Source organism: Chiloscyllium punctatum, chromosome 11 (genome assembly GCF_047496795.1).
Source record: "Chiloscyllium punctatum isolate Juve2018m chromosome 11, sChiPun1.3, whole genome shotgun sequence".
In the NCBI taxonomy this organism is placed as follows: domain Eukaryota; kingdom Metazoa; phylum Chordata; class Chondrichthyes; order Orectolobiformes; family Hemiscylliidae; genus Chiloscyllium; species Chiloscyllium punctatum.
In genome coordinates, this window is record NC_092749.1 from 76,232,277 (window position 1) to 76,251,865 (window position 19,589).

The 19,589-nt window shown below is 42.8% G+C and overlaps 1 protein-coding gene across 1 annotated transcript in view; it reads left to right on the forward strand.

The window, feature by feature from the left end:
- Positions 1-19,589, forward strand: part of LOC140483114 (synaptojanin-2-like) — a 240,889-nt gene that overhangs the window by 52,458 nt on the left and 168,842 nt on the right. Inside the window, exon 3 of the mRNA XM_072581079.1 lies at positions 15,557-15,824. Coding sequence (XP_072437180.1) covers positions 15,557-15,824 — 268 coding nt within the window. The remainder of the gene's footprint in view (positions 1-15,556; positions 15,825-19,589) is intronic.

Sequence of the window (19,589 nt, forward strand, 5' to 3'; positions counted from 1 at the left end):
CCAGCTGTCTGTTGCAGTGGCCAGTATATTGGGTCCAGGTCGATGTGCTTATTGATAGAATCTGTGGATGAGTGCCATGCCTCTAGGAATTCCCTGGCTGTTCTTTGTTTGGCTTGTCCTTTAATAGTAGTGTTGTCCCAGTCGAACTAGTGTTGCTTGTCATCTGTTGTGTGGCTACTAAGGATAGCTGGTCGTGTCGTTTCATGGCTAGTTGGTCTTCATGGGTGCGGATCGTTAGCTGTCTTCCTGTTTGTCTAATGTAGTGTTTTGTGCAGTCCTTGCATGGGATTTTGTACACTATGTTGGTTTTGCTCATGCTGGGTATCGGGTCCTTCGTTCTGGTGAGTTGTCTGAGCGTGGCTGTTGGTTTGTGTGCTGTGATTAGTCCTAGTGGTCGCAGTAGTCTGGCTGTCAGTTCGGAAATGCTCTTGATGTATGGTAGTGTGGCTAGTCCTTTGGGTTGTGGCATGTCCTCATTCCGTTGTCTTTCCCTTAGACATCTGTTGATGAAATTGTGGGGGTATCAGTTTTTGGCGAATACGTTGTATAGGTGTTCTTCTTCCTCTTTTTGCAGTTCTGGTGTGCTGCAGTGTGTTGTGGCCCTTTTGAATAGTGTCTTGATGCAACTTCGTTTGTGTGTGTTGGGGTGGTTGCTTTCGTAGTTCAGGACTTGGTCTGTGTGTGTGGCTTTCCTGTAAACCTTTGTGGTGAATTCTCCGTTAGGTGTTCTCTGTACCATCACGTCTAGGAATGGGAGTTGGTTGTTCTTTTCTTCCTCTCTCTAGTGAGGAGATTCAATCAATAAGCACATCGACCTGGACCCAATATACTGACCACTGCAACAGACAGCTGGAACTGACAACCGGAAGCGGCAGAGACAAATCACTATAAATGCCGGAGGAAAGATCACAGAAGTGCTTCACAGGAGGCTCCCAAGCACTGAGGATGTCACCTAGACAGGGGACAAAATGTCTGCAACACCAATTCCCAGCTCGGCGAACAGAACCACAACAACGAGCACCCGAGCTACAAATCTTCTCACAGACTTTGAAATGTAAACAGTATTTTGCTGTCCCCAAAAAGAAAAGTGAAAATTAGAGATAGGTGGTAAGCAAATGTGTTCTCGATATTTTTAAGAGCTGCAAATAAGTGATGGCCTCAGTATTTGATTAACTGTGTAGTTAGACTTATTCCATTTGTAATGAGTGAGAACAAATGGATTAATAGTATGCCACACAAGGCTTAAAATGATAAATTAGTGGTTATTTAAATGTGGTGTTTACCTAATGACAACGCAGTCTCCAGTCGTCTGAGAAATTCTCAAATATATTTCAGTTTTATTGACCTATACAAATCTTATCAGTCGAGTAAAACCCAGATCGAAAAGAACCCATTAATTCTAAGTGTGGGATATAGGTAAATTAATGTTACTTCTGCAATTCCATTTTACAAAGGAAATGAGCTCACACCAGTGTGTAATTGTTTTAGCCAAGAGCTGAGTCAACAAGAATGGAAACGATGTGGAGGAAATATATAATTGTTTTTGTATTAGCTAAAATTGTATGTCAGAATGAGATGTGCCAATGAAACAATGGTAGACATTACGGGCAAATAGATAAGATGTTGTGAGAGGATTAAGTTAAGCTAGATACGCCTGTACAAACAATAGGTATAAACATCTGCTTCCCACTTTTACAAAAACACAGGAACAAACCCCAATTAAAAGGGTCATAGGGATCAGAACGGCCTCGGGAAAGGCACAGATGAAGGGGGTAGATAATGATGAAGAAAGGATATGCCTAACAATGACCTACAGCAGGATGAGGTCAAACAGCCTTGTGAGGCCAGAAATAAGCATTTTGTCACAGACAAGGCCGGATAAGGCAAGAGATAAACAGGGGTGATGGGGGCCGGTCTTAGGGAAGTGGACGATGAAAGCAGGGGAGGAGCAATGTAAAACAAAAGACATCAAATCATATAAATATTATGTATGAATTGAACTTGGTGTGTGTATGTCCTCTACCTTATGGGCACTGGACATCTCACCCACTTGCAAGTGTAAAATAAAGGACACTGCTGATTCAGATTTTGTCTCGGACTGCAATTATTGAAGTGTGTGAGCTTTGTTTCTCACATAAGTCTTCAACTAAGAACGAGAGCTATGTCTTTTTCTTCTTTCAATAAATGGTTCCTATAAACACCTTTTTTTAACTCTGGCATGCAATCCTGTTAGACCTGAAAGTCAGCTTTTCTTGTTTTGCTGGTGTCAACAGGCTGAACAGGAATTAGTCATTAATAGGGTCACAGGAGAGCTTGGACTTGTCAGTTTCACAGATGGCTGCCTAAGTTAGATATTAATTGAAATGTATTCCAAAAGGTTTTGGCTCATCCTCGGGAGAATTAATACATTTTAGTTCATCAGCTCTTTCCTGTTGTGTAAGATACTTCGCATTTTGCATGCATTGTATTCTTACTGACCAAGAATGTTAACTGAGATGCACTCTTGTCAGTGTCAGAAATTCAACTGTATAGCTGATCTGTCACCTGATCTGCTGGCTCACAATCTCCTCATTCTTCAGTGACTCTTGACTACCCTGTGGCTCTGTGTGAAATTGATACTGTTCCAGTAACTAAACACTATTGCATTATCATTATGTTATTGAATGGAAAGTGGGTTGTTGAATCCAAGTTAAACAGATCAAGTAGCTCTTCTTTCACTTGCTCTAGTCAGAAATGCCATCAGTGGAATTGTAAAGAATGATTCTCTGTATCTCTGGCAATGGTTTACCCGGGTTATTTGTACAAGTTAACATTTATATTAATTGCGAAGCATTTTAATCACGGAATGCTGCCAGATATAGAAACTCATTAATCCAATCTCTTGTTTCATAGAATCATAGAATCCCTATAGTGTGAAAGCAGGCCATTTGGCCCATTGAGTGAACACAGTCCCTCTGAAGAGCATCCCACCCAGACCCCCTGCCCCACTCTCTTCCTGTAACCCAGGAATTCCCATGGCTAACCTACCTAGCCTACAAATCTCTGGACACTGTGCAATTTACCATGGCCAATCCACCTCACCTGCACATCTTTGGAATGGTTTAATTGCCTTACTTTCTTTATAAAATCATTACTGGATTCACAAATTAGTTTGTAGTTACCTATTGGAATGGAAATTTGACACATTAATTGAAAACTACAGTTTCTTTGGTCATGCACAGGCTTACACATTGCAGGAAGCTGGTAAAAGATAAAATTCCACCTTTTTAACTGCCTAAGCAATTTGCATCGTTGTACAAATTGAACCTGCATTTGACTGGTGAACAGAATGGCTATCTACTGTTTTAAGCAAGTAGTTTAGAGCCAATTTAATAAACCTTCCCGTATCAGAAAGCTTAAGTAAGATATTCTTTCTTCCTTATTTTTGAAAAATAAGAACTCCTCCATTTACTGCTAGAAGCAATGCAAGGGTGTTCATGGAGCCATTGTGAACACCATCATGATTGAGATAGCAAAATCAAATCGAACTGAGAGAATTTCATAATTTTGGTTTGCTTTTTAAGAATTTGAACTCTTAGACATAGTACTTGTATTGTGCCTTTCTTGATTTCAGGCCATCTCAAAACATAGAAGTGCAATGACTTTCTCTACCATCATATATGCCTTTCAGTCTATTTAATCTGTAACATTAAGGATCTGGGTGGCACAGTGGTTAGCACTGTTGCCTAACCGCGCCAGAGGTCCGGGTTCAATTCCCACCTCAGGCGGCTGACTGTGTGGAGTTTGCACATTCTCCCTGTGTCTGCGTGGGTTTCCTCTGGGTGCTCCAGTTTCCTCCCACAGTCCAAAAACGTGCAGGTTAGGTGAATTGGCCATGCTAAATTGCCCGTAGTGTTAGATGAAGGGGTAAATGTAGGAAAACGGGTCGGGGTGGGTTGTGCTTTGGCGGGTCGGTGTGGACTTGTTGGGCCAAAGGGCCTGTTTCCACACCGTAAGTAATCTAATCTAAACTCGCAACAATAGAGTAGCTTGAGATTCCTCTCAGTAGGTAATCTCCCTACTTTGTTGTGCAATTGCCCTTGCCACCCCTTTTCTCCAGAAAGTCTATGCCTGATCCAGTTATTTTTGCAAATGATCATTCTGTTTCGCCACTTTATTTTCATCTTTTAAAAATCTTGAACAGGTATTGCCCTAAATCTGTGCCCACCTTTCCAAATAATTTGATACTCCATTCTTTCCAAACAGGTTTCTACCCTGTCAAATCAATGCACAGTTTTGATCAAAGTGACAAATGGCATCTTCTGTGACAATGCTGTACTTTAACAGGATGTGCCACACAGTCCTACTCCTGTGTCACTGTAATGTTCCCAAGCTTGGTGAGACTGCCTTAGCTGGTTGATTCTTGCTGATTAATATGGACCAGTGTATCTACGGTCCTGGTTTTCTACTTTAGTCATTTTATCTCTATGGTACCCAGAGGATTAACCTTGAGCCTTTTTGCCTTCTTATTTCCATTTTGCACCTTGATGACATCATCTGACATGTGATAGGTTCCCACAGATACATTAACTACACTCTGCTCTCTATTACTGGCAACTCTGTTCACCTTTCTGCTGCCTCAGTGTTAGCAGCCATCTTGTTGATATCTGACCATGGATGAATCATCGTTTCTTTCAGTTAAACATCAAAACCATTTGTCTTCAGCTCTACCATACATTTTCTACCGTAGACACTCATTCTGCCTTTGTCCCTGTTGCCTGTTGGGCCACATTGTTCACAACTTCCATCCTACCTGATGAAGGAGCAGCACTCCGAAAGCTAATGCTTCCAAATAAACCAGTTGGACTATCACCTGGTGTTTGCATGATTTTTAACTTTGTCCACCCCAGTCCAGCACCAGCTCCTCCACATCATGTAAGTATTGGGTGACCTGGTGATGGTATACCAGCCTTTGTGGAGCTATTACAAAATAAAACTTTAATAGCACCATGCACTGGACATGCTGACAACACAAATACATTACACATTCCCCCTTTTGATTCTTTTTTTAATGAACTATACAACTTTAAAAGTAAATAATCACATGAATGTTGGTATTGTAGTCCTACAAGATTATACATTTGAAGTCAGTCTTTCAATGTGTGCCTGCATAATTTTCCAAAAGACTAGCACAATCCTATTCAAAGTAACAGATTACCAGGAAAATACTGACCGTTTTTCTCCCATAGGGAGGTATAGGGTACTATAGCTTAAAGGACAGATTAATTTCTCTCAAACTATGGTTGAGGATTCCTAGATTAACATACCTTTCATCCATCATTTGATAAACAAGTTTGATATCATAAGGTATGTATGCATACTTGGTAAAATCACAACTTACTCCTTTTTTCTTCTTTAAACTATATTTATGAATCACGTTTAAACAGCTGGTTAATATCACCTGTGCCTGATGTATATGTAACTTCAGCAGAGTGGTTAAGTTGAGATAATTTCTTAGTGGGCCTCTGAAATATATTATGGAACCAATCAGGGAACAGCCGATTTCAGATCTTATCTTGTGCAGTTAGATAGGATCAATTCATAATTTACAAGAAAGGAAACCACTGGTGAAGAGTGATCTTAAAGAATTTAGTGCAGCATAGAGGCTGAGTGGTTAGCACTGCTGCCTTACAGTGCAAGGGACCTGGATTTGGTTCTAGCCTCGGGCGACTGACTGTGTGGAGTTTGCACATTCTCCCTATGTCTGCGTGGATTTCCTCTGGATGCTCCCGTTTCTTTCCACGATCCGAAGATGTGCAGGTTAGGTGAATTGGCTATGCTAAGTTGCCCAAAGTGTTCAGAGGTGTGTTGGTGGATAGATGTAGAATAGTAGGGAAATGGGTTTGGATAGGATGCTCTTTGGATGGTCGTTGTGGACTTGTGGAGCTGAAGGGCCTGTTCTGGATTAGAGTGGTGCTGGAAAAGCACAGCAGTTCAGGCAGTATCCTGCTCCTCGGATGCTGCCTGAACTGCTGTGCTTTTTCAGCACCACACTAATCCAGAATCTGGTTTCCAGCATCTGCAATCATTGTTTTTACCTACGAAGGGCCTGTTTCCACACTAGGGATTCTATGATCTGTGAATGTCCCATTGAGTTCAGAGTAATGTGCTTCAGTCTGGAGATATAATATTAAGCTTAAAGGCAATTACCCCTCGCCTCTCATATATATATGTGTATGTATGTTAGATTTAGAAATCAGGTTAAAAGATTTAGCAGTAGAAAAGCATAGCAACCATTTCATAATTTTAAAATATGCATTTCATTGAGAAATAAAAGGTGCATGTGGAACTTGTTCCATTTATGACTAATGGTAATATTAGATTAAAAAAAGAAGTCTATAGTGTGGTCAAAGCTTGAGGAATGAGAGAAATTTTGGTAAAGGATAAGCAAGAAATTAACAGAGGGAGAAAACGGAGTATGGAAGTAAACTATTCAGAATATATATATACGATTTGTGAGTGGCAGGGTGGCACAGTGGTTAGCACTGCTGCCTCACAGCGCCAGAGACCCAGGTTCAATTCCCTCCTCAGGCGACTGACTGTGTGGAGTTTGCACATTCTAGCCGTGTCTGCGTGGGTTTCCTCCGGGTACTCCGGTTTCCTCCCACAATCCAAATATTTGCAGGTTAGGTGAATTGGCCATGCTAAATTGCTCGTAGTATTAGGTGAAGGGGTAAATGTAGGGGAATGGGTTTGGGTGGGTTGTGCTTCGGTGGGTTGGTGTGGACTTGTTGGGCCGAAGGCCTGTCTCCACACTGAGTAATCTAATCTAAATCTAAACAATTGTAATATATAATTGAATGCAAAAAGAGACCACTGCAAGTAAACACCAGTCCCTAAAAATTAGACAAAGTTATAAGGAGCATATTCTTTCACTATCCCTCGTGCCCTCAAAGGTGAGGATGAACTGTTTTGTGAAGCACCACAGTCTGTTTGGTATAGTTACTCCTACAATAACTTTGTGGAAGGACTTGCAGGACTTTGATCCAGAAACATTGAAAGAATGGCAATATATTTCCAAGTTGGGTTGGTGAGTAGCTTGTAGATACACTTGCAGAAGGTGGCTTTCGCATGAATTTGCTGCCCATATCCTTCTAAATGTTAGCTGTTGTGGGTTTGGTGAATGCAGTCTAAGGAGTGTGTCTTGTAGAAGGTACACACTGCTACTGTGCAATATTGGTGGAGGGAGTAAATATTTTTGGCTTGTGTCTGTCAAGTGGGTTGCTTTGACTTGGATGATATTAAACTTCTTGGGTGTTGTTGGAGCTGCAATCATCCAGACTAGTGGGAAACATTCTATAAGATTTCTGACTTGTGCCATGTAGATACTGGACCAGCTTTGGGCTGTAGAGAGGTGAATTATTCACTGTAGCCTCTGACTTGCTTTTGTACCCACAATTTTGGCTAATATAGTTTAGTTTTTAGTCAATAGTAACTCCCAGGATATTGATAGGTGGAATTCAGTGAAGGTAATGCCATTCAATGCCAAGGGGTGACAGTTAGATTTTATCTAGTTGGAAATAGTCTTTGTCTGTCACTTGTGTGGTACGAATGCCACTTGCCACCTTTCAGTCCAAACCTGGATATTGCCCAGGTCTTTACTGCATTTGGATATGCTCAGCTCTCACCTTATGAATGGAAGGTTATTGTTAAAGTAGCTGAAGATAGTTGGACGAAGGATACTATACTGAGGAACTGTGAAGATGGGCCTTCCATAAGTATTGTGCAGTGGTCTTACCTGTATTGCCATGGACAGATGTATCTGCAACAGGCAGATTGGTGACCGTGATGTCCTGGAGGGATAGCTGAGGTGACCTCCAACTGCAGTGAACTTCTTCCTTTTGTGCCAGGTATGCTTCCAACCGGTGAAAAATCGTCTCCTTTGTTATCATTTGTTCCACTTTTGCTAGCGTTCCTTGGTGCCACCTTTGGTCTTATCTCATCTCTGGAATCTAGCTCTTTAGTCCGTGTTTGAACTAAGGCTATAAGGAGGTCGGATGCTGAGTAGTCCTAGCAGTGCACAAACTGAGCAATCATGAACATTTTATTGCTAATCTAATACTGCTTGAAAGCACAGTTGATAACCCCTTCCAAACAGATGGCGTGCTGATTGCCTAGGTTGGATTTGTTCTGCTGCTTCTTTACAGGACATACATGGGCAGTTTTAATGTTGGCTTGCTGTGAGTGTAGTGGCTGCACTGGAACAACTGGACTCAGGACTTGGCAGATTTTGAAGCACAAGTCTTCAAGACTGTGTTGTCAGGGTCCATAACCGTAGCGTATCCAATACCTCTTGTTATCATGTAGAATGAATTGTATTGATATAAGAGTACCATCTGTCGTGTTGGGGTAGGCTGATTGGGATCATCGACTGAGTAGTTCTGGCTGAAGATTGTTGCTAATTTCAGCCTTATGTTTGCACTGATGTGCTGTGGTTCTCTATTATTGATGATGGGAACTGTTGTGTAGTGTACTCTTGTAAGTCTGGTACAGCAGTAGAGCTTAGACCTGATCCATTGGCTGTAGAACTGCTTCTCTCTATCACTTGATGTTTGGTATACAAGTAATCCTAGAATGTTGTTTCACTAGATTGACACCTGATTTGTAGGTATATCTAGGACTGCTCCTGGCATGTCCTCCTACATTCTTCATTGAATCAGGATTGAACCTCTGGGTTGGTGGTAATCATAGAGTAAGGAATATGCTATGCGATGAAGGTTACAAATTGTTTTGGGAGTATGTTTCTGCTGATATCGATGGCCCACAGCGCCTTGTGGATGCCCATTTTTGAATTGCGATATCTGTTCAAAAGTGATAGATCCACACAACACAGTGGAGAGGACTTTGAATATGAAGGTGGGCCTTCCACAAGGACTGTGCAGTGGTCTTACCTGTACTGTCATGGACAGATGTATTTGCAACAGGCAGCTTGGTGACCATGATGTCATGTATGCTTTTCCCTCTTGATTCCCTCGCCGCCTACTGCAGATCCAGTTTTGCGGCTATGTCCTTTAGAATCCTATCAATCAGTGTTGATGCAAGTGAGCTGCTCTTGGGGATGGACGTTAAACTCCCCCAACTAGAGTACATCCTGCACCCAGGAATGCTGAAGGGGCAGCAGCGGTGGTGGTAATCTGCAGGCAGTTTCCTTGCATATATTTGACCTGGGTAGTACCTCAGCTCCTGTAATTTATTTTTGTTGGTCTCCATTTGAAAGTCTTTTCCCAGGTTTGGGGGAGTTCAGAACTAGAGGGCATAGTTTAGGGTGAGAGGGGAAAGATATAAAAGAGACCCAAGGGGCAACTTTTTCATGCAGAAGGTGGTACGTGTATGGAATGAGCTGCCAGAGGAAGTGGTGGAGGCTGGTACAATTGCAACATGTAAAAGGCATTTGGATGGGTATATGATTAGGAAGGGTTTGGAGGGATATGAGTCAGGTGCTGGCAGGTGGGACTAGATTGGGTTGGGAATATCTGGTCGGCATGGACTGGTTGGACTGAACGGTCTGTTTCCATGCTATACATCTGACTTGAACTTTCTTTACCTTTATGTTTTGACAGGAACACATTTATGTTCCCTTTTAAGTAAACCAATTATCTGTTATTGTACTCTCTCTTTGACTCTCTTTCCTTTTATTCTGCTTGATTCATTTTTGTCAGAGCCAACTTTTTCATTTTAATCTCAGCCTCTTTACTCTTGTGAGTGTCCATCCATTTCCTTCACAGAACTGTCAGTCAGTACCTGCATCCTCATCATCTCTCAGGAGGCTTTTTTCCTGCTAATCTACTGTTTTATTTGCCAATCATTAATTCCAAACTGCCTTGGCTCAAACCCTTTTCCATTTCTCTGAATTTAGCTCTCTTCTCATTTACCATTGTCAACTTCGATTACTGCTTGTTCTTTTTCATTACTTCTCAGAACCAAATATTTGGATTGCTGTTTCTCGAAAATAATATCCTGCTGAGGAATATTCCTCTAATTCTACTAGTTTCAAGATGTTTTTCCTTTTACATTGAGCTGTAAACACAAAATTCAAGAAATTTCTCCACAGATTTTAGGAATTCTTTTTTACACTTCTTATTTTGCTCCAGTTCAAACTAGGATAAGTGATTTCTACAGTAGCACTCTTGTTATTCGTGTATTTTTCTGAAGTTTGTGCGCTGGTAAGATCCTGCCTTTCCTTCCTGTTAATTTCATGTAGAGGAAGCAGCAGACCTACTCAAGCTTACTAACTCGTTAATTCTTGCCATGACTGGAACAGGTTTCAATATTTCCAGGTTTTTTTTATTCCTCCTGACTAAATAGTAGCTAGGGCGTCCCCTTTATTTGAACAAATTCACCATTTTGTAACTATATTGCTTGAGGCAAACAGTACCTGCAATAATTGAGTTGAAACAAGAAGAAAAATAAACTGATAATAATTCTAAAATAAAAAAACAGAAATGCTGGAAAATTCCATTTGGTCAGTTTGCATCTGTGTTGATGGCCAACAAGTTAATATTGCAATAATAAAAGCAGTGCACTGTGGCTGTTGGAGATCTGAAGTACAAACAGAAACTCAGCAGGTCTGGTAACATCAATAACTCTTTTTTGGTGTCACAATAGACTGGAAAAGTTAACTCTGTTTATCACCACAGATGCTGTCTGAACTGAGTTTCTCCAGCACTTTGTTTACAGTTATGCTTGGACTCCTTATCAGAATGACAGGGTAGTGGGTGGGCCTAATTGGAATGCTCTTCAGAAGGTTGGTGTGCACCTGATGGGCCGAATGCCCTGCTTCCGTGCTAGACGCATTGAGCGTAATCTTCCAATCCTCCTGATGTATATGGATGCTATCACAGCATTGGAGAATGGCAAATTAAAGCCAAGATTAGAGTGGTGCTGGGAAAGCACAGCAGGACAGGCAGAATCCCAGGAGCAGGAAAATTGATGTTTCGGGCAAAAGCCCTTCATCGAAAGACAGAGTTAACTTTTCCAGTCTATTGTGACACCAAAAAGAGTTACGTAAGCTACCATTCCTGATGCCTGAAATGTCAATTTTTCCTGCTCCTCAGACACTGCCTGACCTGCTGTTCTTTTCCAGTACCACTCTAATCTCCAGCATCTGCAGTACTCACTTCTGCCGAATGGCAAAGTTAACCCCATCATTCATAAGCTGAAAATGTGTTGCTGGAAAAGCGCAGCAGGTCAGGCAGCATCCAAGGAGCAGGAGAATCGACGTTTCGGGCATGAGTCCTTCTTCAGGAATGAGGGATTTGGGGGAGGGGCGTTGGAAATGCGATAGGTGGAAGGAGGTTAAGGTGAGGGTGATAGGCCAGAGTGGGGGTGGGGGCTGAGAGGTCAGGAAGACAAAGTTTGGGAGAAGATTTGTAGCTCGGGTGCTCGTTGTTGTGGTTCTGTTCGCCAAGCTGGGAATTTGTCTTGCAAACGTTTCATCCCCTGTCTAGGTGACATCCTCAGTGCTTGGGAGCCTCCTGTGAAGCGCTTCTGTGCTGTTTCCTCTGGCATTTATAGTGGCCTGTCTCTGCCACTTCCGGTTGTCAGTTCGAGCTGTCCACTGTAGTGGCCGGTATATTGGGTCCAGGTCGATGTGTTTGTTGATAGTCTGTGGATGAGTGCCATGCCTCTAGGAATTCCCTGGCTGTTCTGTTTGGCTTGCCTTATAATAGTAGTGTTGTCCCAGTGGAATTCATGTTGCTTTTCGTCTTAGTAGCCACACACACAGATGAAAAGCAACATGAATTCCACTGGGACAACACTACTATTATAAGGCAAGCCAAACAGAACAGCCAGGGAATTCCTAGAGGCATGGCACTCATCCACAGACTCTATCAACAAACACATCGACCTGGACCCAATATACCGGCCACTACAGTGGACAGCTCGAACTGACAACCGGAAGCGGCAGAGACGGGCCACTATAAATGCCGGAGGAAACAGCACAGAAGCGCTTCACAGGAGGCTCCCAAGCACTGAGGATGTCACCTAGACAGGGGACGAAACGTTTGCAAGACAAATTCCCAGCTCGGCGAACAGAACCACAACAGGTCAGGAAGAAGATTGCAGGTTAGGAAGGTGGTGCTGAGTTCGAGGGTTGGGATTGAGACAAGGTGGGGGTAGGGGAAATGAGGAAACTGGAGAAATCGGAGTTCATCCCTTGTGGTTGGAGGGTTCCTAGGCAGAAGATGAGGCACTCTTCCTCCAGCCGTCGTGTTACTATGGTCTGGCGATGGGGGAGTCCAAGGACCTGCATGTCCTTGGTGGAGTGGGAGGGGGAGTTGAAGTGTTGAGCCACGGGGTGGTTGAGTTGGTTGGTCCGGGTGTCCCAGAGGTGTTCTCTGAAATGTTCTGCAAGTAGGCGGCCTGCCTTCCCAATATAGAGGAGCCCACATCGGGTGCAGTAAATGATGTGTGTGGAGGTGGAGGTGCAGGTGAATTTGTGGCGGATATGGAAGGATCCCTTGGGGTCTTGGAGGAAAGTAAGGGGGGAGGTGTGGGCGCAAGTTTTGCATTTCTTGCGATTGCAGGGGAAGGTGCCGGGAGTGGAGGTTGGGTTGGTGGGGGGTGTGGACCTGACGAGGGAGTCACGGAGGGAGTGGCCTTTTCGGAACACTGATAGGGGAGGGGAGGGAAATATATCCCTGGAGGTGGCGGAAATGACGACGGATGATATGATGTATATGGAGGTTGGTGGGGTGGTAGGTGAGGACCAGTGGGGTTCTGTCCTGGTGGTGATTGGAGGGGCGGGGCTCAAGGGCGGAGGAGCGGGAAGTGGAGGTGATGCGGTGGAGAGCATAGTCAACCACATCTGGGGGGGACGTTGCGGTCTTTGAAGAAGGAGGCCATATGGATTGTTCAGTATTAGAACTGGTCCTCCTGGGAGCAGATGCGGCAGAGACGAAGGAATTGGGATATGGGATGGCTTTTTTACAGGGGGCAGGATGGGAAGAGGTGTAGTCTAGGTAGCTGTGGGAGTCGGTCGGTTTATAGTAAATATCCAACCACCAACCACAAGGGATGAACTCTGATTTCTCCAGTTTCCTCATATCCCCTCCCCACCCCCACCTTGTCTCAGTCCCAACCCTCGAACTCAGCACCACCTTCCTAACCTGCAATCTTCTTCCTGACCTCTCCAACCCAACCCCCACTCCGGCCTATCACCCTCACCTTATCTCCCTCACCTTAACCTCCTTCCACCTATCGCATTTCCAACGCCCCTCCCCCAAGTCCCTCCTCCCTACCTTTTATCTTAGCCTGCTTGGCACACTTTCCTCATTCCTGAAGAAGGGCTCATGCCCGAAATGTTGATTCTCCTGCTCCTTGGATGCTGTCTGACCTGCTGTGCTTTTCCAGCAACACATTTTCAGCTCTGATCTCCAGCATCTGCAGTCCTCACTTTCTCCCATCATTCTTAAACTGTGTAAGGATGAACCCAGCAAATACAGACCAATCAACTTAACTTTCATGGTGGGAAGGCTTTTCAAAACAGTGTCTTGAATCAGTCACTTGGGCAAATGTAGATTGATTAAGGATAGCCAGCATGGTTGGGTTAAAGATAAGTTGTATTTAACTAACTTGCTTGAGATTTTTGAGGTAACTAAGAAGTTTGCTGGTGATAGTGTAATTGATGTGGAGCATAAAGACTTCCAAATGGTTTTGACAAGTGCTATATAAAAGGCTTATCAGCAAAGTTGCAGTCCATAGAATTAAAGGGTTAGTGAAAACAAAAATAAAGAATTGATCGAGTGATAGAAACAGAGTTGTGGTGAATGATTTTTCTCAGACTGAAGAAAAATATATACTGGGTTCCCTGGAATGATCCTAAGACCACAGCTTTTCATTTTCCATATTAACAAGCTAGACTTTGTCCAAGCCACTGTTGCACAATTTGTAGCTGATGTTAAACCTGGAATCACTAAACTTTGAGGATAGTGATCAGCTTCAAGAAGGCATATGCAGGCTGATATGGATGAACAAGTTGGTGATGGGATTTAATCAGAAAATGGAGAGATTCATTTTGGTAGGAAGAATGAAGAAAGGTAAGATAAAGTAAACAGCCCCCCTTCAACAAGGGCTGCAGGTTAGAGGAGACCGGGGTATTTATGTACATATCACTTGATGGCAGGTTAGGTTGATAAACTGTATAGGATTCTGGGCGTATAACAAAACACCATGTTAGGTTCTTTTCCTTGAGATTCTTACGCACTCGATGTGACTGCAGACGCCAACTTCTGTGAACAACCAAATTTATTAAGCAAGTACAAGGTGTGGAGGAACTCTTAACACACTTTGCAATGTTTGCGAAGCCATGTCAAGGGATCTGTCTGATCAAAGGGACAGTTCTTCCTTTATACAGTACAAGAGTTTCACATTACAGTCAGTAACGCCCACAAGATGACTCCCAACCATCCCCCTGCCCCCAGTCACATGCGACTCAAGACACCTGGTGATCACCTCATTTTCAGAAACAATATCATGTAAATCATCGCTTTAATGGTCAAATCTGTTGTGAATTGCTTTTTTTTAAACTGCAGGAAGCAGTCAGAATTTTAATTGCAATGTTCTTATTGATTCTGAATAGGAGATCGTGACAATGTAAATTCTTTTACTCTGAATAACTTGGCCATGCAAAATGGCTCTGAATGGCATACATTCTACTACAAGACAGACATACCACTCTAAGACAGAGACATACCACCTTACCCCCCCAGGAAATCCAATTTCTGCAGGTCAGCAGAGAAAATTAACCCTTTAATATCACAACCAAGCACAAAAAAGGAAGTTCTAGCAAATCTTTCAACGACACTGGTTTGACCTCACCTCGAATATCCTGTTCAATTCTGGGCACACTGCACTTCAGGAGGAATGTGAATACAGTGGAGAGGGTGGAAAAATAATGGATTTGAATGGTTTCAGAAATAAAGCATTATAGCAATGAGAATATATCCGAAAAGTTGGGACTGTTGTCCTTGGAGAAGAAAGGAGGTGATTAGTTAGGTTTTGTTCAAAATCATGGGGTGTCCTGACACAGCAGGTAGGAGACAGCTATTCCTATTAGCAGAAGGAATGAGACTGAGTCAATATGATTTGAAATGAATGGTGAAAGCTGCAATTGACAGGAGAAGTACAATTGTGCAGCACTGTTCGATTCTGAAGTGCGCTGCTTAAGAATCTGATGAAGGCAGATTCAACTTAGGCCTTTAGTAGGGAAATGAATGATTATCTGAAGTGAAGAAAACTGTTACAAGGCTATAGGGCAGGGACCAGGGTGGGAGTGAAATGGAACAAGGGAAGAGGTGCATTGCTTTTGCAGAGAACATCACAGGACATCCTCCTGTGCTATAATCAATCTGTAATGCTATAAATCGCATTTAAAACTAGATAATTTTTTTCAAAATTCTCTTCTGCACATTTATGTATTTTGTGATCATTTTTGGACAGGACCTAGTTTCTTATTGTATTATTTCTTTTTCTAACCAAATATGAAGAGTTTTCATTCTATGCTTTTCATTTCCAGGTGACTCAAGACTCTGCTTTTTGGTTCTGGTGACCGGCTGTGTATCTGTAGGGAGGATCCGTGACACTGACATATGTAAGATTACCACAACAGATTTTGTTCCACTTCAAGAAGAAACAGCAGATGAAGAACGAATCACTGCCTTAAGGAAACTGCTGAACTCTGGGATGTTTTATTTTTCATCAGCTTCTGGTTCGACTTTTGATCTTAGTCTGTGTGCACAGAAGCTGTATGCAAAAGACCACGAGGCGGGAATCCGATTTTTCTGGTTAGATTACTGTTTTAATTGATTTAATGCTATTAGAAACTGACAAGTTACCAAAAATACTGATGACCCCTGCTCCCTCCACTGCATGGTAAAACCTTCATGGAGTGTGGAATGGGCAACAAAAACCATAAAGCCCCACAAACTTAATTCCCCTCACACACTGGTTTAATTTCTGCTGAGTCAGGAGACTTTTAATGTAATAGCTGTGGCCCACATCCACGAGACCCACTCCCGTTCTAGTAATTTTTTGCTGGCACAGGTTAAGAATTTGTTAACCATCATGCTCACCGCACTTCTGCCCTTTTTGGCTCTGTTGCAGGGCTGAACATTTCAAACCCCCTCACAGTTTTAGTAGAGTCAGACCCAGTTCACTAGCTATGGTTCATGATCTGATGAAGGAGGTGGGAACTATTGCTGTGCCCTAGACACAAGTCAACAGCAAAAATAAACAGTCATTCAACATTTTCATTGGTGTACATTTCCCCTCTTACCTTGTCACAAATCTGTCAGTCAATCACCAGTCATGATATCAATTTAACAAAGCTTGCATACATTTTGGATGTCCAAAGGTTTGGTCAACGAAGTAGATTTCAGAAAGCAGCATAAAGGGAAAAATGAAGTAAGAAGATGGAGAAATGTTGTAAGGGAATTCCAGAGCTTGGGACCTGGGCAGCTAATGGCATGATATTTGATGATGGAGCAAGTAAAATTGGGGTCCTTTCCAGAGGCCAGAATTAGAAGAGTGCAGATGTTCAGAGCCTATGGGACTTGGTGTGAGCTTGCCTCCAGGAGAGAGTTTTACATGATGCAGCATTGCTTATGCTACTTCCCATAATATAAGAAATAGGCACAAATGCTGTGGTACTGAAGAATCCAACAGACATTTATTACAACTAATTGCATACATGTCAGAGCTAAAACTGAGCTGTTTGGTTACAGCAGAGGATCATGCTTCCAGTAACGTGTCATGCATCAAGTGTCTAAGGTGAGATGGAGCATGACATCTGTTTACTCTTATATTACCTCCCATGTGCAGTGACAATATCATGAGCTTGTCTATTAGAAATATACTGACTGTGAAATATAATACAACAGGTGAGGGGAGATTATGTAAATAGGGAGGAGCAAGGTCAAAGGGGGCTGTGTTGAAAACAAAGATGGCAGTTTTAAAGTCAGGTGTCAATGTAAATCAGCAAGCTTCAGAATGAGAGGGGAATGGGACTTTGTACTAGTTAAAGCATAGGTAGCAGAAGTTTGGATGACCTTGAATTTACAAAGGGTAGAATGTGAGACAACAATCAGGAATGTATTGAAGTTGTTGATTCTAAAAGTAACCAAGGCAGAACTGAAGGTTTCAGTAGCAATTCTTGAGATAGGGGTGAAGTGAGGTGATGAACTGGGCTTGGAAATAGGGCATCTTGTTGATGAGATGAATGTGAATTTGGAAGTGGAACTGAAGATGAAGCATGACGACAAGGCTGTGGAGAAACTAATAGAAACACATACATCAGAACATCTATTCTGTGCTGTAAGATTCTAGGATCCTTTGCATAACTTTCATAAACACTAAATGTGACTCTTAGAGCAACAGCTGCTTTCAATCCACCTTGTTTGTACTCCTCAAAACAGCTGCTTTCTATTCTCACTGTCCATACACACACCTCAATCAGGTCCCCTCTCAGTTTTCTCTGCTCAAAAGAAACCAACCTGATCTTATCCACTTTTTTTTTTCAAAACTAAACCTCTGTATCCCAGGTAACATCCTGGTCAATCTGCAGTGCATTCTCCCCAGTGCAATCACATCCTTCTTATCATGTAATGACCAGAAGTGCACACTGTACTTGAGCTGCAGCCTAACCAAAGTCTTATCCAGCTCCAACCTAAGTTCTCTGCTGTTTCTGCTACAACCGATAAAGTCAACTGTCCGTATGCACCTTCGCAACTCTATTAATCAGCCCTGCTGCCACCTTGAGATAGTTGGACAAACACTTCAAGATTCCTCTGTTCCTCTGAGCTTCCTACAGAGCTTCCCCCTGTATTCCATGAGATCTAACCTTGCTGATCAGTCTCCCATGGGGATCTCACAGAATACAGGGAGAACTAGCCATTTGGATACAGAACTGGATCACAGGTGGAAGACAGAGGGTGGTGGTGGAGGGTTGTTTTTCAGACTGGAGGCCTGTGACCACAAGGATCGGTGCTGGGTCCTCTACTTTTTGTCATTTACATAAATGATTTGGATGCGAGCATAGGAGGTACAGTTAGGAAGTTTGCAGATGACACCAAAATTGGAGGTGTAGTGGACAGCAAAGAGGGTTACCTCGGATTACAACAGGATCTTGACCAGATGGGCCAAAGGGCTGAGAAGTGGCAGATGGAGTTTAATTCAGCTAAATGCAAGGTGCTGCATTTTGGGAAAGCAAATCTTAGCAGGACTTACACATTTAATGGTAAAGTTCCTAGGGAGTGTTGCTGAACAAAGAGACCCTGGAGTGCAGGTTCATAGCTCCTTGGAAGTGGAGTCGCAGGTAGATAGGATAGTGAAGAAGGTGTTTGGTATGCTTTCTTTTATCGGTCAGAGTATTGAGTACAGGAGTTGGGAGGTCATGTTGCGGTTGTACAGGACATTGGTTAGGCCACTGTTGGAATATTATGCGCAATTCTGGTGTCCTTCCTATCGGAAAGATGTTGTGAAACTTGAAAGGGTTCAGAAAACATTTACAAGGATGTTGTCAGGGTTGGAGGATTTGAGCTATAGGGAGAGGCTGAACAGGCTGGGTCTGTTTTCCCTGGAGTGTCGGAAGCTGAGGGGTGACCTTATAGAGGTTTACAAAATTGAGGGGCATGGATAGGGTAAATAGGCAAAGTCTTTTCCCTGGGGTTGGGGAGTCCAGAACTAGAGGGCATAGGTTCAGGGTGAGAGGGGAAAGATATAAAAGAGACCTTTGGGGCAACTTTTTCACACAGAGGGACATGTATGGAATGAGCTGCCAGAAGAAGTGTGGAGGCTGGTACAATTGCAACATTTAAGAGGCGTTTGGATGATTATATGAATAGGATGGGTCTGGAGGGATATGGGTCGGGTGCTGGCAGGTGAGACTAGATTGGGTTGGGATATCTGGTCAGCATGGATCGGTTGGTCCGAAGGGTCTGTTTCCATGCTGTACATCTCTCTGACTCTATGTGTAAACTTTCTTTTTGAGGAAGACCTATTAGGGTGGCCCTTGCCAAACAATATTTGTGTACAAGATTGTTGATAGTCATTTGGCAGTTTTGAGATTACCATTACTGACATTAACATTAAAAACAATTCCAGCTGTATTAATTTGACTCAAGTTCCTCATCAGCTGTGGTGGGATTTTAACTGTCTCTATTATTAATCCAGATCTCTATATTGTTTGTCCAGGAATCAAGCCCCAACACCATAATTTCTAGGCTTTAACCTTCCCTAACCTAGTGAGTACACGTCTGTGTTGTTGACATACAATTTTACCAGGTATAGTTCTAGTCATATTACATGAAGACCACTGAAGAGTATAAATTCCATAAAACACCTATATACTATTATTTTGACAGTAATAGTTGTAATATTGGACAGCAGAGGGCAGCAAGTTCTAACAGCTGAATTGTAAACCCTGGAGCCATAAACCCTGGCCCCTGACTGAGAAATGAATCTGCAATCTGCCCACCTGAAACCCTCGTGCCATGTGCCAATGTTACATTGGGAGCAACCTCAATTTTTGGTTTGGGACTTCTGGCCTCTTC